General features: G+C 35.8%; 1 protein-coding gene across 1 annotated transcript in view; it reads left to right on the top strand.

Annotated features, from left to right (window-relative positions):
- The window catches only part of LOC110200737 (vomeronasal type-2 receptor 26-like), a 70488-nt gene that overhangs the window by 27495 nt on the left and 26237 nt on the right, over positions 1-16756 (top strand). The window contains 2 exon segments of the mRNA XM_020976151.2: positions 16-278; positions 7751-8042. Of these exon segments, the coding sequence (XP_020831810.1) occupies positions 16-278; positions 7751-8042 (555 nt within the window).

Below are 16756 nucleotides of genomic sequence, written 5' to 3' on the forward strand. Positions count from 1 at the left end.
GTCTTGGCTCTCTAGAGATCTGGGATGTTGGCCACTGGCCTCGGAAAACTAGGGCTCTTGTTCTCAAGGTTATTTGTGGTCTTGTTTTTGCAGTTTTCTCTTTTTGAATTGCATATGGAGAAGAGTCCTTGTCACATAGAAAGAGCTTACAGTCCCACATATAGAAAAGAAGGGGACTTAGTCATAGGGGGCTTCTTCTCCTTGTTTCCAAAAAGAGAGTATCACATCAATAGCTTTTTCTTCAGAGATCCTCCCATCTGGCTTCCTGCAGAGTCAAGGTAAGTGGTTATTTTTTTCTGATTGATGAAATACTTATCCCTATGTCTGACTTACTGGTTTGTTGGTGGAGTTGTCTTTTATTTATCCTCACAGCTTTGTTTGAAACAAAGCCTTGGGTTTGAAAATTTCTAGAAACCTGGTATCAGGAAGCTGATAAATTAAAGGTTTTATTAATGTGCAGTGCAGCAAGCAGGGAAATGGAAACTATCCATACCCACCCTGCATGGCATTATAAACAGTCAGAGATTGCTGCCCACAGATGAAAAAACTCACCCAGTACAGGCATGAGGGAGACACATCAGGGAGGAAATACATTCCACATTTAGGTTCAGGGGGCAAAACAATATTCTCTCATATTGGGCTTGATTGACAACCAGTTATTGGTGCCAAATATGCGAGGAAATATTCCTTATTGGACCCATACATGACAAAGAAGTTCTTGAGGTCACTTGTCAGTGGTAGGCTTGGGTGAGGTGTGGGTAGGGTCTCTGCATCTTTATATAACAAACTAGCAGAAGGGTGTAATATTAACTATCTTAGGCACTAGAAAAGAGAATAAATACAGAATACTCCAGTCAGTCCAGGGTTTCATTCAATACAAAGCTTCAAGCCTTATCTGCCTGACCCCAGTGGAAAAGACAAAACCTTTTCTTATAAATGGTGATGAGCTTCAGGACAACTTGATCTATTTCACTCCAAATTGGAGTTCTGTCATTATATGTATAACATTCAAATACATCTAAAACACCAAATAATATAAAGTTTACAATGACCACAAGTGCCCTATATGTCAGACCATCCGCAAGGTTCATTAATTGCACTGAGTTTTCAATCCTTTTTATGTCTAAGAAATATAACCTGCAGGGCAATTTCTCTCAAATATATAATCAGAACTCCATGTGCATGCCATTAATAAATGAAAAATGATCCTGGCATTAAGAATTTTTCTATTTACTATCATTCCAATGTTGCCTATATTTGAGATGATCATTTGTGCAAATAATTCCTCCTCTGAGTAATGAGACTGCTCCTTTTGAAGGTTTAGAGCCCTGGATTCAATACAATCCTTTCAGTCTTCATTATTATGCCCAGTCCTTTTACTTTGCTTTCTTTCCTTTCCTTTCCTACTATTTCTTAAGCCTCTGATGGTTGTGAAATCTTAGGAGGGGACATAGTGATTGGACCTGGTTTGGGAATTGTCCTTAAGAAGTCATTATAATGAGGTCACTGATAACAGCATAGGGCTCTCTTCTAGGACATCTCCTAAATGAGGTGTGTGAAATGCACAATATTTCTACTTCCTTCTGTGTGTCTTATGTACCCAACAGGTGGAGTTTTGCTAAGCCATGACAACTATTTCCCTAACTCTCATTCAATTCTTTTCCATTTTGCATGTCAAATTATTCTTCCCTCAAAGTTTGCCTCCTCAATCCTTTGTCTAATTACATGTCCATGGTCAATTTCTTCATTTCTGCCAGAATTTCTCCATTTTGTCATTATTCTGATCATACATCTACTCTGCAAATGGAGAAGTTACTGCAGCAATCGCATGAGTAAAGTACATCTTGAAAGTGTTAACTGTTAGGATTTTCCTTTTTTAAAATCCAAAAATGTTTGTTACTGATGAATTTTCTGCATACACTGGGAAGAACTTCAGTTATTTTAAGTGAAATGACTCGAGCATTATCTTTTCCAAGAACTTGGTGAAAGAGAAGACAGCAGTTTATCAAATTTGCAGATGACATAGATCTAAGCCATAACACCATCAGTACACTACACAATCTTGGAAGGCTCAAGGATTGAAATCAAATTACGAAAAACTTAATAGTGCTGAATGCACTCTTCATTCTGCCTTCACAATCACCAACATAAGAATACTGAGGTGTGGTCATGATCAGAAGAATTATTTCAGGCTTGTGATAAACTATTGAGTGATTCATTTTTTTAACTTAATAGTATTTTTTTCAATTACATGGAAAGATAGCTTTCAACATTCGTTTTTGTAAGATTTTGAGTTCCAAATTTTTCTCCCTCCCTCCCTTTCCTCTACCCTCCCCAAGACAGCATACAATCTTATATAGTGATACATGTACAATCATGTTAAACATTTCCACATTAGTCATGTTATGAATAAGGAATCAGAAAAAAAGGAAAAAACCATGAGAAAGAAAAAACAACTTGAAATAGTACGCTTCAATCAGCAGTCAGAAAGGGCAAAACCATGAGAAAGAAAAAACACATTGAAATAGTACACTTCAATCAGCATTCAGACTCCATAGCTCTTTCTCTGGATGTGGATAGCATTTTCCACCATGAGTGTTCTGGAACTGTCTTAGATCATTGCATAGCTGAGAACAGCTAAGTCTATTAAAGTTAGCCATCATACAATGTGGCTGTTACTGTGTACAATGTTCTCCTGGTTCTGCTCATGTCACTCACCATCAATATATACAAGTCATTCCAGGTATTTCTGAAGTCATCCTGCTCATCATTTCTTATACCATAATAGTATGCCATTACATTTATAAACCACTGTTTGTTCAGCCATTCCCCAATTGATGGGCATCTCCTCAATTTCCAATTCTTAGATACCACAGAAAAAGCCACTATAAATATTTTTGTACATGTGGGTCTTTTTCCCATTTGTATGATCTCTTTGGGATACAGACCTAGAAGTACTACAGAAGAAGTCAAAGGGTATGCACATTTTTGTAGCCCTTTGGGCATAGTTCCAAACTGCTCTCCAAAATGGTTGGATCAGTGCACAACTCCACTAACAATGCATTAGTGTTACAATTTTCCCACATTTTCTCCAACATTTATCATTTTCCTGTTTTGTCTTGTTAGCCAATCTGTTAGGTACGATGTGGTACCTCATAGTCATTTTGATTTCCATTTCTCTAATCAATAGTGATTTAGAGCATTTTTTCATATGACTATAGATAGCTTTACTTTCTTCCTCTGAAAACTGCCTGTTCATATCCTTTGACCATTTTTCAACTGGGGAATGATATGTATTCTTACGAATTTGACTCAGTTCTCTATATACTTTAGAAATGAGGCCTTTATCAGAAACCTAGTTGTAAAACTTCTTTCTGAATATTCTGCTTCCCTCCTAATATTGGTTGCAATGGTTTTGTTTCTGCAAAAACTTTTCAACTTAATGTAATCAAAATTATCCATTTTGCGTCTCATAATGTTCCCTGTCTCTTGTTTGTTCATAAATTCTTTGGTGCTCCATAAATCTGACAGGTAAGCTATTCCTTGCTCTCTCAATTTCCTTATAGTATCAGTCTTCATATCTAAAACATATAACTCTTTTTACTTTATCTTAGTATACAGTGTACGATGTTGCTATGCCTAGTTTCTGCCATACTCTATTCCAGTTTTCCCAGGAGTTTTTGTCAAAGATTTATGTCTTATCCCAGAAGCTGGGAGTCTTTGGATTTATCAAACAGCAGATTACTATAGTCATTGACTACTGTGTTTTGTTTATCTATCTTATTCCACTGATCCACCATTCTATTTCTTACCCAGTACCAAGTAGTTTTGATGATTGCTGCTCTATAATACAATATAAGATTTAGTATGGCTAGGCTGCCTTCCCTAGCATTTCTTTTCATTAGTTCCCTTGATATTCTGGAACTTTTGTTCTTCCAGATGAATTTTGTTATCATTTTTTGTACTCTACAAAATATTTTTGGTAGTTTGATTGGTATAGTATTGAATAAGTAAATTAATTTAGGTATAATTGTCATTTTTATTATATTAATTCAGATTTCTAATGAGCAACTGATGTTTTTTCCAATTATTTAGATCTGACTTTTTTTTTGTGAAAAGTGTTTTGTAATTATGCTTATAAACATCCTGGGTTTGTTTTGCCAGGTAGATTCCCAAATATTTTATAATATGTGCAATAACTTTAACTTGAATTTATCTTCCTATATCTTGACGTTGGGCTTTGTTAGTAATATATAGAAATGTTGATGACTTATGGGGATGTATTTTGTATCCTGTAATTTTGCTTAAGTTGTTTATTATTTCAAGTAGTTTTCTACTTGATTCTCTAGGATTCTCTAAGAATATCATCATATTATCTGCAAAGTGTGATGACTTTTTTCTTCTTTGCCTGTTCTAATATCTTCAATTTCTTTTGCTTCTCTTATTGCTAAAGCTAACATTTCCAATACCAGATCTTATTGGAGAAGGTTCTAGATTATCCCCATTACATATCATGCTTCCTGAAGGTTTTAGGTAGATGCTACTTGTCATTTTCAGGAAGACTCCATTTATTTCTATGCTCTCTCATGGTTTTAATAGGAATGGGTGTTGTACTTTGGAAAAAGCTTTTTCTGCATCTTTTGAAACAATCATGTGTTTTCTGATTGTTTTGTTGTTGATTTGATTAATTATGCTGATAATTTTGCTAATATTGAACCAGCCCTGCATTCCTGGTATAAAATCCTATCTAGTCATAGTGTATTATTCTCATAATAAGTTGCAGTACTCTTTTTGCTAATATTTTACTTAAAATTTTTGCATCTATATTCATTACAGAAATTGGCCTATAACTTTCTTTCTCTGTTTTGGTTTTTCTCAGTTTAGGTATCAGCATCATATCTGTATCATAAAAAGAATTTGGTAAGCCTCCTTCTTTGCCTCTTTTCCCAAATAGTTTTTATACTACTGGAATTAATTACTGTGTAAATGTTTAACAGAATTCACCTGTAAATTCATCTGGCCTTGGAGATTTTTTCCTAGGGAGTTCATTAATGGCTTGCTCAAACTCTTTTTTCCGAAATGGGATTATTTAAGTATTTTACCTCCTCTTCTGCCTCTTCTGGGAAATTTATATTTTTGTAAATATTCACCCATTTCACTAAGATTGTCAAACTTACTGGTATACAGTTAAGCAAAACAGGTCCTAATTATTGTTTGGATTTCCTCTTCATTGGGGTTGAATTCACCTTTTTCAGTTTTGGTACTGGTTATTTGATTTTCTTCCTTTTTTAATTAAATTAACCAAAGGTTTATCTATTTTATTGGGGTTTTCATAAAATCACCTCTTATTTATTAATTCAATAGTTTTCTTAATTTCAATATAATTACTTTCTCCTTTGTTTTTCAGTATTTCTAATTTGGTGTTTAATTGGGGATTTTTAATTTGTTCTTTTTCTAGTTGTTTTACTTGCATGCCCAATTCATTGATCTCTTCTTTCTCTATTTTATTCATTAAGCATTTAGAGATATAAAACTTCTCCTAAGAACCTCTTTCCTGCATCCCACGTGTTTTGATATAGTGTCTCATTATTGTCATTCTCTTGTATGAAGTTACTGTTTCTATGATTTGTTATTTGACCCTTTTGTTTTTTAGGGTTTGATTATTTAGTTTCCAATTAATTTTTAGTCTATCTTTCCATGGCCCTTTATTAGAGGTAGTTTTTATTGCATCATGATCTGAAAAGGATGCATTTAATAATTTCTGCCTTTCTGCATTGGACTGTGAGGTTTTGATGCCCTAGTGTACATGGTCAATTTTTTAAGGCAATTGGGTTTAAGAGACTTGCCGAGGGTCACATAGCTAGTAAGTGTTAAGTGTTTGGCTTGAGACTGGATTTGAACTCAGGTCCTCCTGACTTCAGGGCCAGTGCTCTATCCACTGTGTCACCTAGCTGCCCCTCATGGTCAATTTTTGTGTAGGTGCCATATACCACTGAGAAAAAGGTATATTCCTTTCTATCCCCATTCAATTTTCTCCACAGGTCTACCATACCTAACTTTTCTAATATTCTATTTACCTCCTTAAACTTCCTTCTTGTTTATTTTGTGGTTAGCTTTACCTAGTTAGGAGAGGGTGAGGTTCAAAGGCCCCCACTAGTATGGTTTTCTATCTATTTCTTCCTATAACTCCCTGATCTTCTCTTCTAAGAATTTGGATGCTATACCACTTGCATATATGTTTAATAATGATGTTGCTTCATCATCTGTACTGCCTTTTAGCAAGATGTATTTTCCTTCCTTATCTCTTTTAATAAGATCTTGTTTTGCTTTTTCTTTGTCTGAGATCAGAATTGCTGTGTCTGCTTTTTTTTTACATCAACTGCAGCATAATATATTCTACTCCAGCCTTTTACCTTTACTCTGTGTGTATCCCTGCTTCAAATATTTCTTGTTAACAACATATTATCAGATTATGGTTTTTAATAGATTCGCCTATCCACTTCTGTTTTATGGGAGACACCAAATGCCTTTTAGGTAAAAGACCAGTGAACAGCTTAACTCTTTTGACCCTAAAATCTCACCCTCTTACTTTCCCTATCACTGTCATGGGCAAAACCATCCTCTTATGCCCTCTGGCTGCCAGCTTTGGAGGGAGTCTATATTCTTCTGTATCCTTCTCCCCACATATCCAAGCTGTTCCCAAGAGCTGCCAATTTCAGCTTGGCATTGTCCCTTAAATATATAGCTCCCTACCTCTCTGTATGTTTGTCTGTTCCTTTCCCTTTCTCTCTCTGTCGCTGTCTTACTTTATATTTCTCTGTCTATCTCTTTCTATCTCTCTCTGCCTTTCTATTTGCATGCTTTCTTTCCCATTAAGATGTGATCTCCTTAAAGACAGGAATTTTTTGTTGTTTTTTGCATCCTTACTATTTAACACAGTACCTAGAACATAGTAGGTGGTTTAGTAAGTATTGATTTATTGATTCCCTGGTTCTCTGTCATACAGCTTCTAAGAGAGCAATATTGTCACCTTACTTGAATAGGACAGGAGGAGGAACTGCAGTGCCAATAAATATGCCTTGAAATTCTAAATTTTGAGAATATGCCTGCTTTACCTCAGGTAGTTATTTCAGCAAGGATGAGATCAATACTTTTTGAATCTTTCAATGTTACCCATTACATTTTCATGAAAATCCTACCTTTGAAATACAGGTATTCCATTTTCACCCCAACATAGAATCTTAAAAATCTTTACAACATATCTAGAATCTATTTTCCCAATATATTTCTCTATTCCTAGATAATATATTTTGAATGGCCAAGGGGGCCATTAACTATATCTCCAAATTGCAAGTTCAGAATTAGAAGCTCGTCTTTCTACATTTGCATAAGATAGAAAATCAGATTGTGGGGTTTGTTCAGTTCCATCTCAAGAATACACACATTCCAATGTCTAAAACACATCATTATTTCTTTGTGTGTGTGCGTGTTGTGTGTGTGTGTGTGTGTGTGTGTGTGTGTGTGTGTTCTTGAAAGGATTTTGGAAGATATTTAGTTAAAATCTCTAATTTTGCAGATGTGGATATTGACATTCATGTATGTGATATAATTTGCCCAGGGCCACACTGTTAAGGGCAAGACTTAACACAGGAGTTCCTGACTCCATGTCCAACAGTCCATCTGCTATGACATCTTCTTCTTTCTGCACACTAGAGTTTACCTTGCTCTTTATATTTTTCTCTCACTTTAGAACATTGCGCAAATATTACCAACATATCCTCGCTTTCCAGTTTGCTGTGGATGAAATCATCAAGAACCCTGATTTGCTGCCAAACATAACCTTGGGATACCAGTTGCTCAATAACTTCCATCTAAATAGTCTAGCTGTGGAGAGCTCCTTGATATGGCTGTCAGGGAGGGGTCCAACTGTCCCTAACTATAGCTGTGGCAGGTAGCCCAATTCAGTGGCTGTCATTGGAGGGATGTCATCCACATTGTCCATGGCCATGGCCACCATTCTCAAACTTTATAAAGTTCCACAGGTAAGGGAGCCCAGTGCTGTCACTCATTTTCATGCAATATGTTCTTTGTATCTAAACAGCAAATCCTTTCTAATCTCTTCTGGTGCAGTGTCAGTGAGTCAATGAACAAGTATCAAGAAGTTCTAATGCACTGTTGCAACCAAAGACGACGCGAAAAAAGACAAAACAGTCCCTTCTACCAAAGAACTCAGTCTGTCCTGTAGGTGAGATGGCAATGTATTGGTTTAATTCTGATGGTTTTGAACCAAGTAAAAACCTGCCCAACTGATGGTCACTATACCCCCTACTAGGAGTTTATACTTGTATGGAACTCAGAAAATTTTAGAGGGAAGGAAAATTTCTCTTTTCCTCACCTCAGAAAATTCCCAGTGAAAGACCTGACTTTAAAAAGATTAATCTCTAGTCCTTTCCTTTAGCAGTCAGTGTTAACAAGCATCATCTAATTCTGTGTTTAGAGTAATCTTCCATTTTGGGCTGATAATTTGCCACCTGCCTGCATCTGTGTCTGATTTGCAAAATATATGATATATCCCTTCAGAACAGAAATAAATTATATGTTCAATTGAAGTTATTGCTGAGAAATAATTTTTTATCAAGTGAATGTAAATAGCAATTATTTCTATTTTGGCCAGAAACCCTCATGGTCTTCCCCTCCTAGATCTATTTTTATTTTTAACTAGGTAAAGAGGCCATTCTCTGCCTCATTTGTTACTAGGCTTTAAGAACAGGCATTGCCCCAGGAAAACTGAAACCTATTATGTATCCTAGCTTTAAAAGGCTAAGGTCCCTCACTGCATCCAGGGCAGATCTAGTCTTCCTGATCTACATCTCACCACTGCACCCAGATAGCTATAGAGGAGAAAGTGAGACTGGTTACTATGCACAGCTGCAATAACTTAAATCCAATTCACTTCCATGTCAGGGAATCACCTCCCTGATATCATGGTCCTCTTTGAAAATGAATAAACCAATAATAGCAGCACTGTGGTGCACACTGGGCATATGGATATATTTACTGTAACTGCAGTTCTTGACCTCACAAACCTTATGCTCCGGTTATCCCAGAGACAACACATCAAAGAAGGCTTAAATGCAGGGTTTTAACATATAGGTACTTGTGAGGAGAATGATGGAGAAGAATTCTGGAAAGTTATGTGTTAGAGGTTCTAGGAGGAACTGACCCATCAGTGGAAGTGGTGACAGAGGCAAACTGACCTTCCAGAATGAGGTGTCTCTTTAGTAGGAGGTCTCCTGTTTAGGTCCACAGAGTATTCAGTTGGAGGAAAAAGAGGACAGCTACTATGAGTTCAGTAGGGTTCTTGCCAAAATGCCAGGAAAGGCTGAGAGAAATAATGGTCCTTGGTATGAATCACTTCTTTGAAGTTCTGAATCACCCAGCCCAAAGTGTCTTCCAAAGTTTCACAGGCTGAAATGGTAGAGGGCAGAAAAAGTCTCCTCATGCTTGATGGACCTAGTTTCATTGGCCACTCCCCTTCACCTTCCGTTAAATTCAGGCATACAATGAAATCAATTCTTGAACTTCTTGTGTTCTCAAAGGAGAAGAAGGAAGCCTGTCTTCTACTTAGTTCACAGTTCTTCATGTACTTAAACATATTTCTTCTTTCTTTTGTTTTTCTTTCTTTAACATTTGTGAATAAGTATCTAGATAGAGCATAGAATAGTTTTGAAGTTTTAAGTATTGAAAAGTTAAAAGTTTCATCATTGGTCCCTTTATCCCCTACAGTTGGTATTAGAGACAATAGCAGTAGCCAAGCCACATCTTGGAGCTAATCCAGCAGTGCTTTAATCTGTTAACCAAGAAGACACCCACTTCAAAGAGTTAGCTGATCTAAGTAAGGGAGTCATCAGTCCAAAAGTGTTTTGTACCCAAAAATATTCTTTCTCCTCATTCCTTTAGATGATTGCTTCTCACCACAAAGTGGCCTTTGTAGCCTGGAACTTCATACAATCCTTAGAGTCCTGTTGGCCTTTGGAGAGTTCCTGCCAGATTCTCATTTTGAGAAAGGTCTCCAGGTCAACCATCCTTCATTACCTCAGCCCTGCTTCTGAATCTCTGGATTTGCACATTATGCCCAGCACCCAGGAGGACCTTTTCTCTGCTCCTCTCCTCACTTTTCTGTGCTTTTGTAGGGGTTATCTATTCCCCATTATAAGATCAGCTACCTAAGGGCATTGACTCTTTTTCTTTCTTTCTTTTTTTTTTTTTTTGTAGTTGTCCCAAATTCTTGGCACAGTGCCAGGCAAAAAGCAAGCCTTTTAACAAATGTGGGTTGACTTTTTAGCAAGTCTACAGGTTGATATCTGATTGTTTCCACCAGGAATTTTAGTTCTTCATCTAAGTTCCCTTTCTTATGCTCTCATGCAGCAAGATGACAAATGCTAGGCAAAAGTCCATTGTAGTTGCCTTTATATAATGTGATGTTGTGGGGAGAGGGCTGTTCAGACACGGTCTGCCTTCTTACAATCCAACACTTGGAACTATGGAAATAAACATGGTGATTTTTTTTACTCTCCTAAAGGAAAGACTGAGGAGATGGAAGTGATACTGTAAACAGAAGGTTTGTCAAGGAGTCACTCCCTGGCTCCAGGAGTTGGTGTTCTGATTCATGGGTCAATTTTCTGTTTATTTGGTTCAGGCAGTTTGCTGGCCTCATGTTCTTGAGCTATGTCAGAATCAGCTACTTTGGCTCTGGACTTTGGTGTTCTCTTTCATAGACTGTATTCCCACAGGACCTCTAAGGATTTGTCTAATTATTTGAATCTCATCATGTTGTAAGTTGTTCAATTACATTTCTACATCCTCATTCACTGAAGATCAGAGTAACTTCAGGTACCATATGCTCAGAGACACATGGCAGTATACGGGGTGAGGCAGGGGAGAACAGTCACTTCTTCTTCCTCATGCCTTTGGTCTCTCAGCACTTCTTTCCTAAATCAGTATCTGGGATGGAAAAAAAAATCCAAATGGTCAATATAAGGGTGCTATGCATCTTATTGTTTAATCTTATTATGTAATACCTGCCTTTGACTCCTATCATCAAGCTTCCATTTACATTCAGAACGTCAGTATCAATGCTATAGAGGTTTTCATTGAGTCAAGCATTATGATTTAAAAAGAAAATCCTGAGGAAAAAACAAATGTTGCATTTTACTATGCCACATGATAGGAATCAACCTGGGTCTCAAATAATGATGCCTGTCCCGACCTCTTGTATTCACCATAAATAATCTTTTTCCCTGAGGCCACATTGGCCCATCTCTAGTCCTTTTTTCCTTCTCTACTATCTCAATACCCATAGTTGTTACTCAGTACTGGCTATCCCTTGGAATTCACATATTCCTTTACCAGGTATGTCGCAGATATTGTCTGTTGATGGAACTGTACCTCAGAGAAAGGGACACTGCTGCATTAAACCCCTGGTCACATCCTTGGCTCTCACGGCAGCTGCCCAATCCTCCTCCATGATTATGTTCTTTGTCAACTTCTCTCATGTCCAGATCTGATTGACTTTGCTCTCTGGTGTCCTGATTCTCGTATTTCTTCTTCAGTGATTCTACCTTCTTCTGAAGCCACTCTCTTGACAAGAAATTATAGCAGTTATCATCCTCTTCCTGGTAAGAGTATCTCCCACTTTTCTCTGTCTTCCATCTGCATTCTCCTTATACATAAAACCTGTCACTCTGCTATTTTCTATCACAAATTAGTTTTCCTTTTCTCTTTGAACTCTTTTTGGTTTAGGTATCAGCACAATATTTGTGCAATAAATAGAATTTGATAGTCCCCTCTGCCTATTTTTCCAAACATTTTATAACATATTGGAATTAATTGTTTTTCAGATAATTGATAGTAACTCACTTATGAATCCCTCTTGCCCTGGCAATTTGTTCTTAGGAAGTTCATTGATCCTTATTCCATATATTTTTAAATATTTGGCTATTTAAGTATTCTGTTTCCCCTTTTTTAATCAGGGAATTCATATTTCGTAATTAGTCATCCATTTTACCTAGATTGCCAGATTTTTTTGGCAAATGTTTTGGGAAAATTAGCTTTGAAAATTGGTCTAATTTTCAGTTATTTGCTGTTGAATTCACACTTTTAATTTTTGATACAGATAATTTGCTTTTCTTTTTTTAATCAGATTAACCAATGGTTAATGTATTTTACTGTTTCTTCTAATAAAACTAGTCTTTTGTTTTATATATTAATTTAATGGTTTTCTTAATTTCAGTTTTATTAATATATCCTTTCACAGGATTTCCAATTTGGTACTTCATTGGTCATTTTGAATTTGTTGTTTTTCTTGGGTTTTTGTTGTTGTTGTTGTTGTTGTTTTAGCTTCATGTCCAGGTCATTGATCTGCTCTTTCTCTGTTATATTAATGAAAGTATTTAGAGACAAAACATTTCCTCTAAGTACTGATTTGACTGCATCCCATAAATTTTGGTTTGTTTTCTCATTATTGTCATTATTTTTAATCAAATTATTTATTGTTTCTATGATTTGCTTTTTGAGCCACTCATTCTTTAGTATTAGATAAATTAGCTTCCAATTAATTTTTAACCTATCTTTTTATGGCCCTTTGTTGAATGTGATTTTTATTTCATTATGATCTGAAAAGGACACTCTCAATATTTCTGCTTTTCTCCATTTGATTAGGAGTTGTTTTATGTTTTTTTTCACATGGTCACTTTTTGTGTAGCTTCTACTGAGAAAAAACGTATTTTCCTGTCTACTGACATTCAGTTTTCTCCAGACAGCTATCATGTTTAATTTTTTGCTAAAATTCTATTCACCTTCTTTCATGTTTATTTTGTGGTTAGATTTATCTAATTTTGAAAGCAGAAAGTTGGGGGCTCCCACCAGTATAGTTTTATTGTCTTTGTACTCCTGAAACTCATATAAGATTTTCTTTAAATATTTGGATGCTATATCATTTGGTGCATATATGTTTAGAATTCATATTACTTCTTTATCTATGCTACCTTTTAGCAAGATGTATTTTCCTTCCATATGTCCTTTAATTGGATTTATTTTTGCTTTTGCTTTGTCTAAAATCATGATTTCTCCCCCTGCTTATTTTTTTTCTTCATGCTGAAGCATGAAAGATTCTGCTTCATCTATTTACCTTTACTCTTTGTCTGTCTCTCTGCTTCAGATGAGTTTCTTGTAATCAATATATTGTAGGATTCTGTTTTTTAATCCTTTCTGCTTTCCATTTCTCTTTTATGAGTTCATCTCATTTACATTCCCAGTTATGATTATTGTGTCTTTCCCTACATTCTATTTTCCCCTGTTGATACTTTTCCCTCTTTTTTGGCTATGTCCCTCTTCAAAAGTCTGTTTTGCTTCTGACTACTGCCTCTCTTAAAATGCCCTCCCTTCTTTCACCCCTCTCTTTTTCTCTTATCCACTTCCCATCCTATTTCCTCACAGAGTAGGTTAGATTTCTATACCAAGTTGAGTGTTTATGGCATTCCCTCTTTGAGCCAACTGAAAAGAGAATACATTTCAAGTGTTTTCTGATCCTGCTATCCATTTTCCCTCCACTGTAATAGGTCTTTTGCACCTCTTACTATGAGGGAATTTACCCTATTCTACATTTCCCTTCCTTCTATTTCCAGTTTAATCCTCTTGGTCATAGATATATATATATGTGTGTGTGTGTGTGTGTGTGTGTGTGTGTATATATATATATATATATATATATATATATATATAGTATGTATTATGCATGTATGCATTTTGTATATATATTATGTGTATATATATATGTATATTATATATAATATACGTATATATATTTGAATATAATCCCATCATCTTCTGCTTTCTATGTATACTTCTTTTGACTTCCTTAGTAGAGATGAAGTTCTTAAGAGTACAAGCAACATGTTCACACTTGGGAACGTGCACAGCTTAACCTTACTGAATCCTTGTGTTTTCTGTTTCCTGTTTGCCTTTTTTGCTTCTTTTAATTCTTTCATTTGAAAATCAATTGTTCCATTGAGCTCTGGTCTTTTTATCAGCATTGTATGAAAGCCCTCTATTTCACTGAATCCATTTTTCCCCCGAATGATTGTATTTAGTTTCATCTATTACATGATTTTTGTTTATATTCATAGATCTTTTGTCTTTCAGAATATCCTGTTCAAAGCCTTTGATCCTTTCAGGTCAAAGCTTCTTAATCCTGGGTAATCCTGCCTAGAGCTCCACAATATTCAAATTGTTTTCTTTCTGACTGCTTACAGTCAGAGAAATGGTTATTTCTCTCCTATACTAATAACCAATTAATATATGGCCGAGTGGGAGAGATGCAGGTTTTTTTCTTTTCGATTCCCTTATTCAAAGCCAAATCTTTCCAAGGCATTTCTGACTCTGCTCAAAAAATTCACCGTACTGATACCATCTCACCCAGGTGGAATTTTTACCCCACATTTTTCATTGTTTATTGACTAGGTAGATACTTTTGTATAGCTTGCCCAAGGCAGGAGTGGTGTAGCTCAAGATGACATGAGACACACGATCAAGTTCATGTCTCCAGTTCCTCTCAGTATAATATTCAAGCCCACCTCTCAGTATAATATTCACTCTCTCATTTTTTTTTGGGGGGGGAGCTAGGCAATCGGGTTTAAGTGACTTGCCTAGGGTCACATAACTAGTAAGTGTCAAGTGTCTGAGGCCAGATTTGAACTCAGGTCCTCCTGACTTACAGGCCAGAGCTCTATCCACTGTGCCACCTAGCTGCCCCTTTATCACTAATTCTTAATCAACTATAGCTTATTTCCACCTGATGGGAACATCCACTCTTTCATGGCCATATAAGCATTGAGAGGCTTCGATGAGTTGTCTTAGGTTTACAACAGAAAGCCAAGTGATAATCAAATTAATTATGATTTATCAACTATTTGATTATAATTATTTGATTATTAACATAATTAAAAATTGATTATTAATTATCCAACAATTAGGTCTCTTGCACTTTTCCTATGTTACAGCAGCCTTCTGCTTTATCTGGGAAGTCTGGAATTGTGCTGTAATATGCCTAGGGATTTTCACTTTGGGATCTCTTTTAGGAAATAATTCTTGGATTCTTTCAGTTACTATTTTATGCTCTGTTTCTAGAATTCATGGCAGTTTTCCTTGATAATTTCTTGGAATATTATTTCCATGTTATTTTTTTATCATGGCTTTCACATTGCCTAATAATTTTTAAATTATCATTCCTGGCTCTGTTTTGTAGCCCACTTTTTTTACAGTGAGCTATCTTTCATTTTCTTCTTTTTTTTTGTTTTGAATTTGTTTTATTGTTTCTTGAAGTCTCATGAAGTCATTAGCTTTCACCTGAACAATTCTAATTATTAAGGAATTATTTTCTTAAGTGAGCTTCTGTACTTCCTTTTCCATTTTGCCAGCACTACTCTTTAAGGAACTGTTTTCTTTGATGAATTTTTGTAAATCTTTTTCCATTTCTTGTGCTCCTTTTGCCTACTGTCTCAAGCTTCTTATACTAGGGCTGTAGGATGTCACTGTAGGCCTGTCCTGGGGTTTGGGCCTTCCTGCTTTCTTGCTTCTGTGCAGGCTTCTGCTGGCTTGCCTGGATGAGACAGACCTTTCTTGCAGACTTTCTAAGTTGGCAAGGCTGGAAAATTATTTGACCCCATCCCATTGTTGGTTCTGCAACTCCTGAGTTCATTTTGAGGCATTATTCTTTAGTTTCTTTTGGAAGAATTTGGGAGACTAAAGGCAAGCTATTGTCTTACTCTGTCATCTTAGCTCTATTTTACAATATTTTAAAAGAACTTAAATTATCAAAACTTACCAGGGTTTATTTCTCATCTTGATTTTAAAATAATTTTGTCTCTAACTTTAATATCATTCTATTTGTGTTATTCTTTGATTTTAAAGAAATATTAAACCCAATCATGGTTGGCTTTGAGGAGAATACCAGGCGAAACATTGCACACCTTGGGAAAATACTCAAATGAGGTGAGGGAGACCATAACAGTTTGAAATACACACACACACACACACACACATATATATATATATATATATATATATATATATATATATATATATCATCATCATCATCATCTAGAGAAGGTAGAAAAGGTAGATTTGACTTGTATTAAAAGTATTGAAAGAAGGAAGATACAAAAATTCTAAATGCACTCTAGAAGTGAAAGTGACCTTGGCATTTCATAGGATGAGGACTACAAGAGCAGTTTCAAGGAAAAAACAGTGAGGCCAAGAAAGGAGGTCACTAGAATCTGAATAAATATTGACAATTGCCTCATCAGTGATTCATAGCAGTAGTCAACATGGTGGATTGAAAGGACTTCATATATAAGTGACTAAAAAGTGACAATATGGATTTCATTTCTGTCCTGGATTGTGTTCCTTTGTCCAAGTGACCGTGATGATCCACTCGTTATATTGGATATATTTGAAGAAAATATCCATATAGACTGTTGTAGGTTTTGGCTTTAAAGTACTATGTGACAAACATTCTTTATATTTAGGGTACATTGTTGTGAGCTTAGAATTGCTTCAATATTTTGCTGCTGCAAATGAAGTAATAGACATTTAGATCCCTTTTTATACTTAGCCTTTATATGTCAATAGAATCTCAACTCTAATTGGAGTCAAAATGAGCCTGGTAGAATATTGCTTTCAAAAATACGGAATTCAA

This window comes from Phascolarctos cinereus, unplaced genomic scaffold (assembly GCF_003287225.1).
Source record: "Phascolarctos cinereus isolate Bilbo 61053 unplaced genomic scaffold, phaCin_HiC Scaffold_9;HRSCAF=440, whole genome shotgun sequence".
Taxonomy (NCBI): Eukaryota; Metazoa; Chordata; class Mammalia; order Diprotodontia; family Phascolarctidae; genus Phascolarctos; species Phascolarctos cinereus.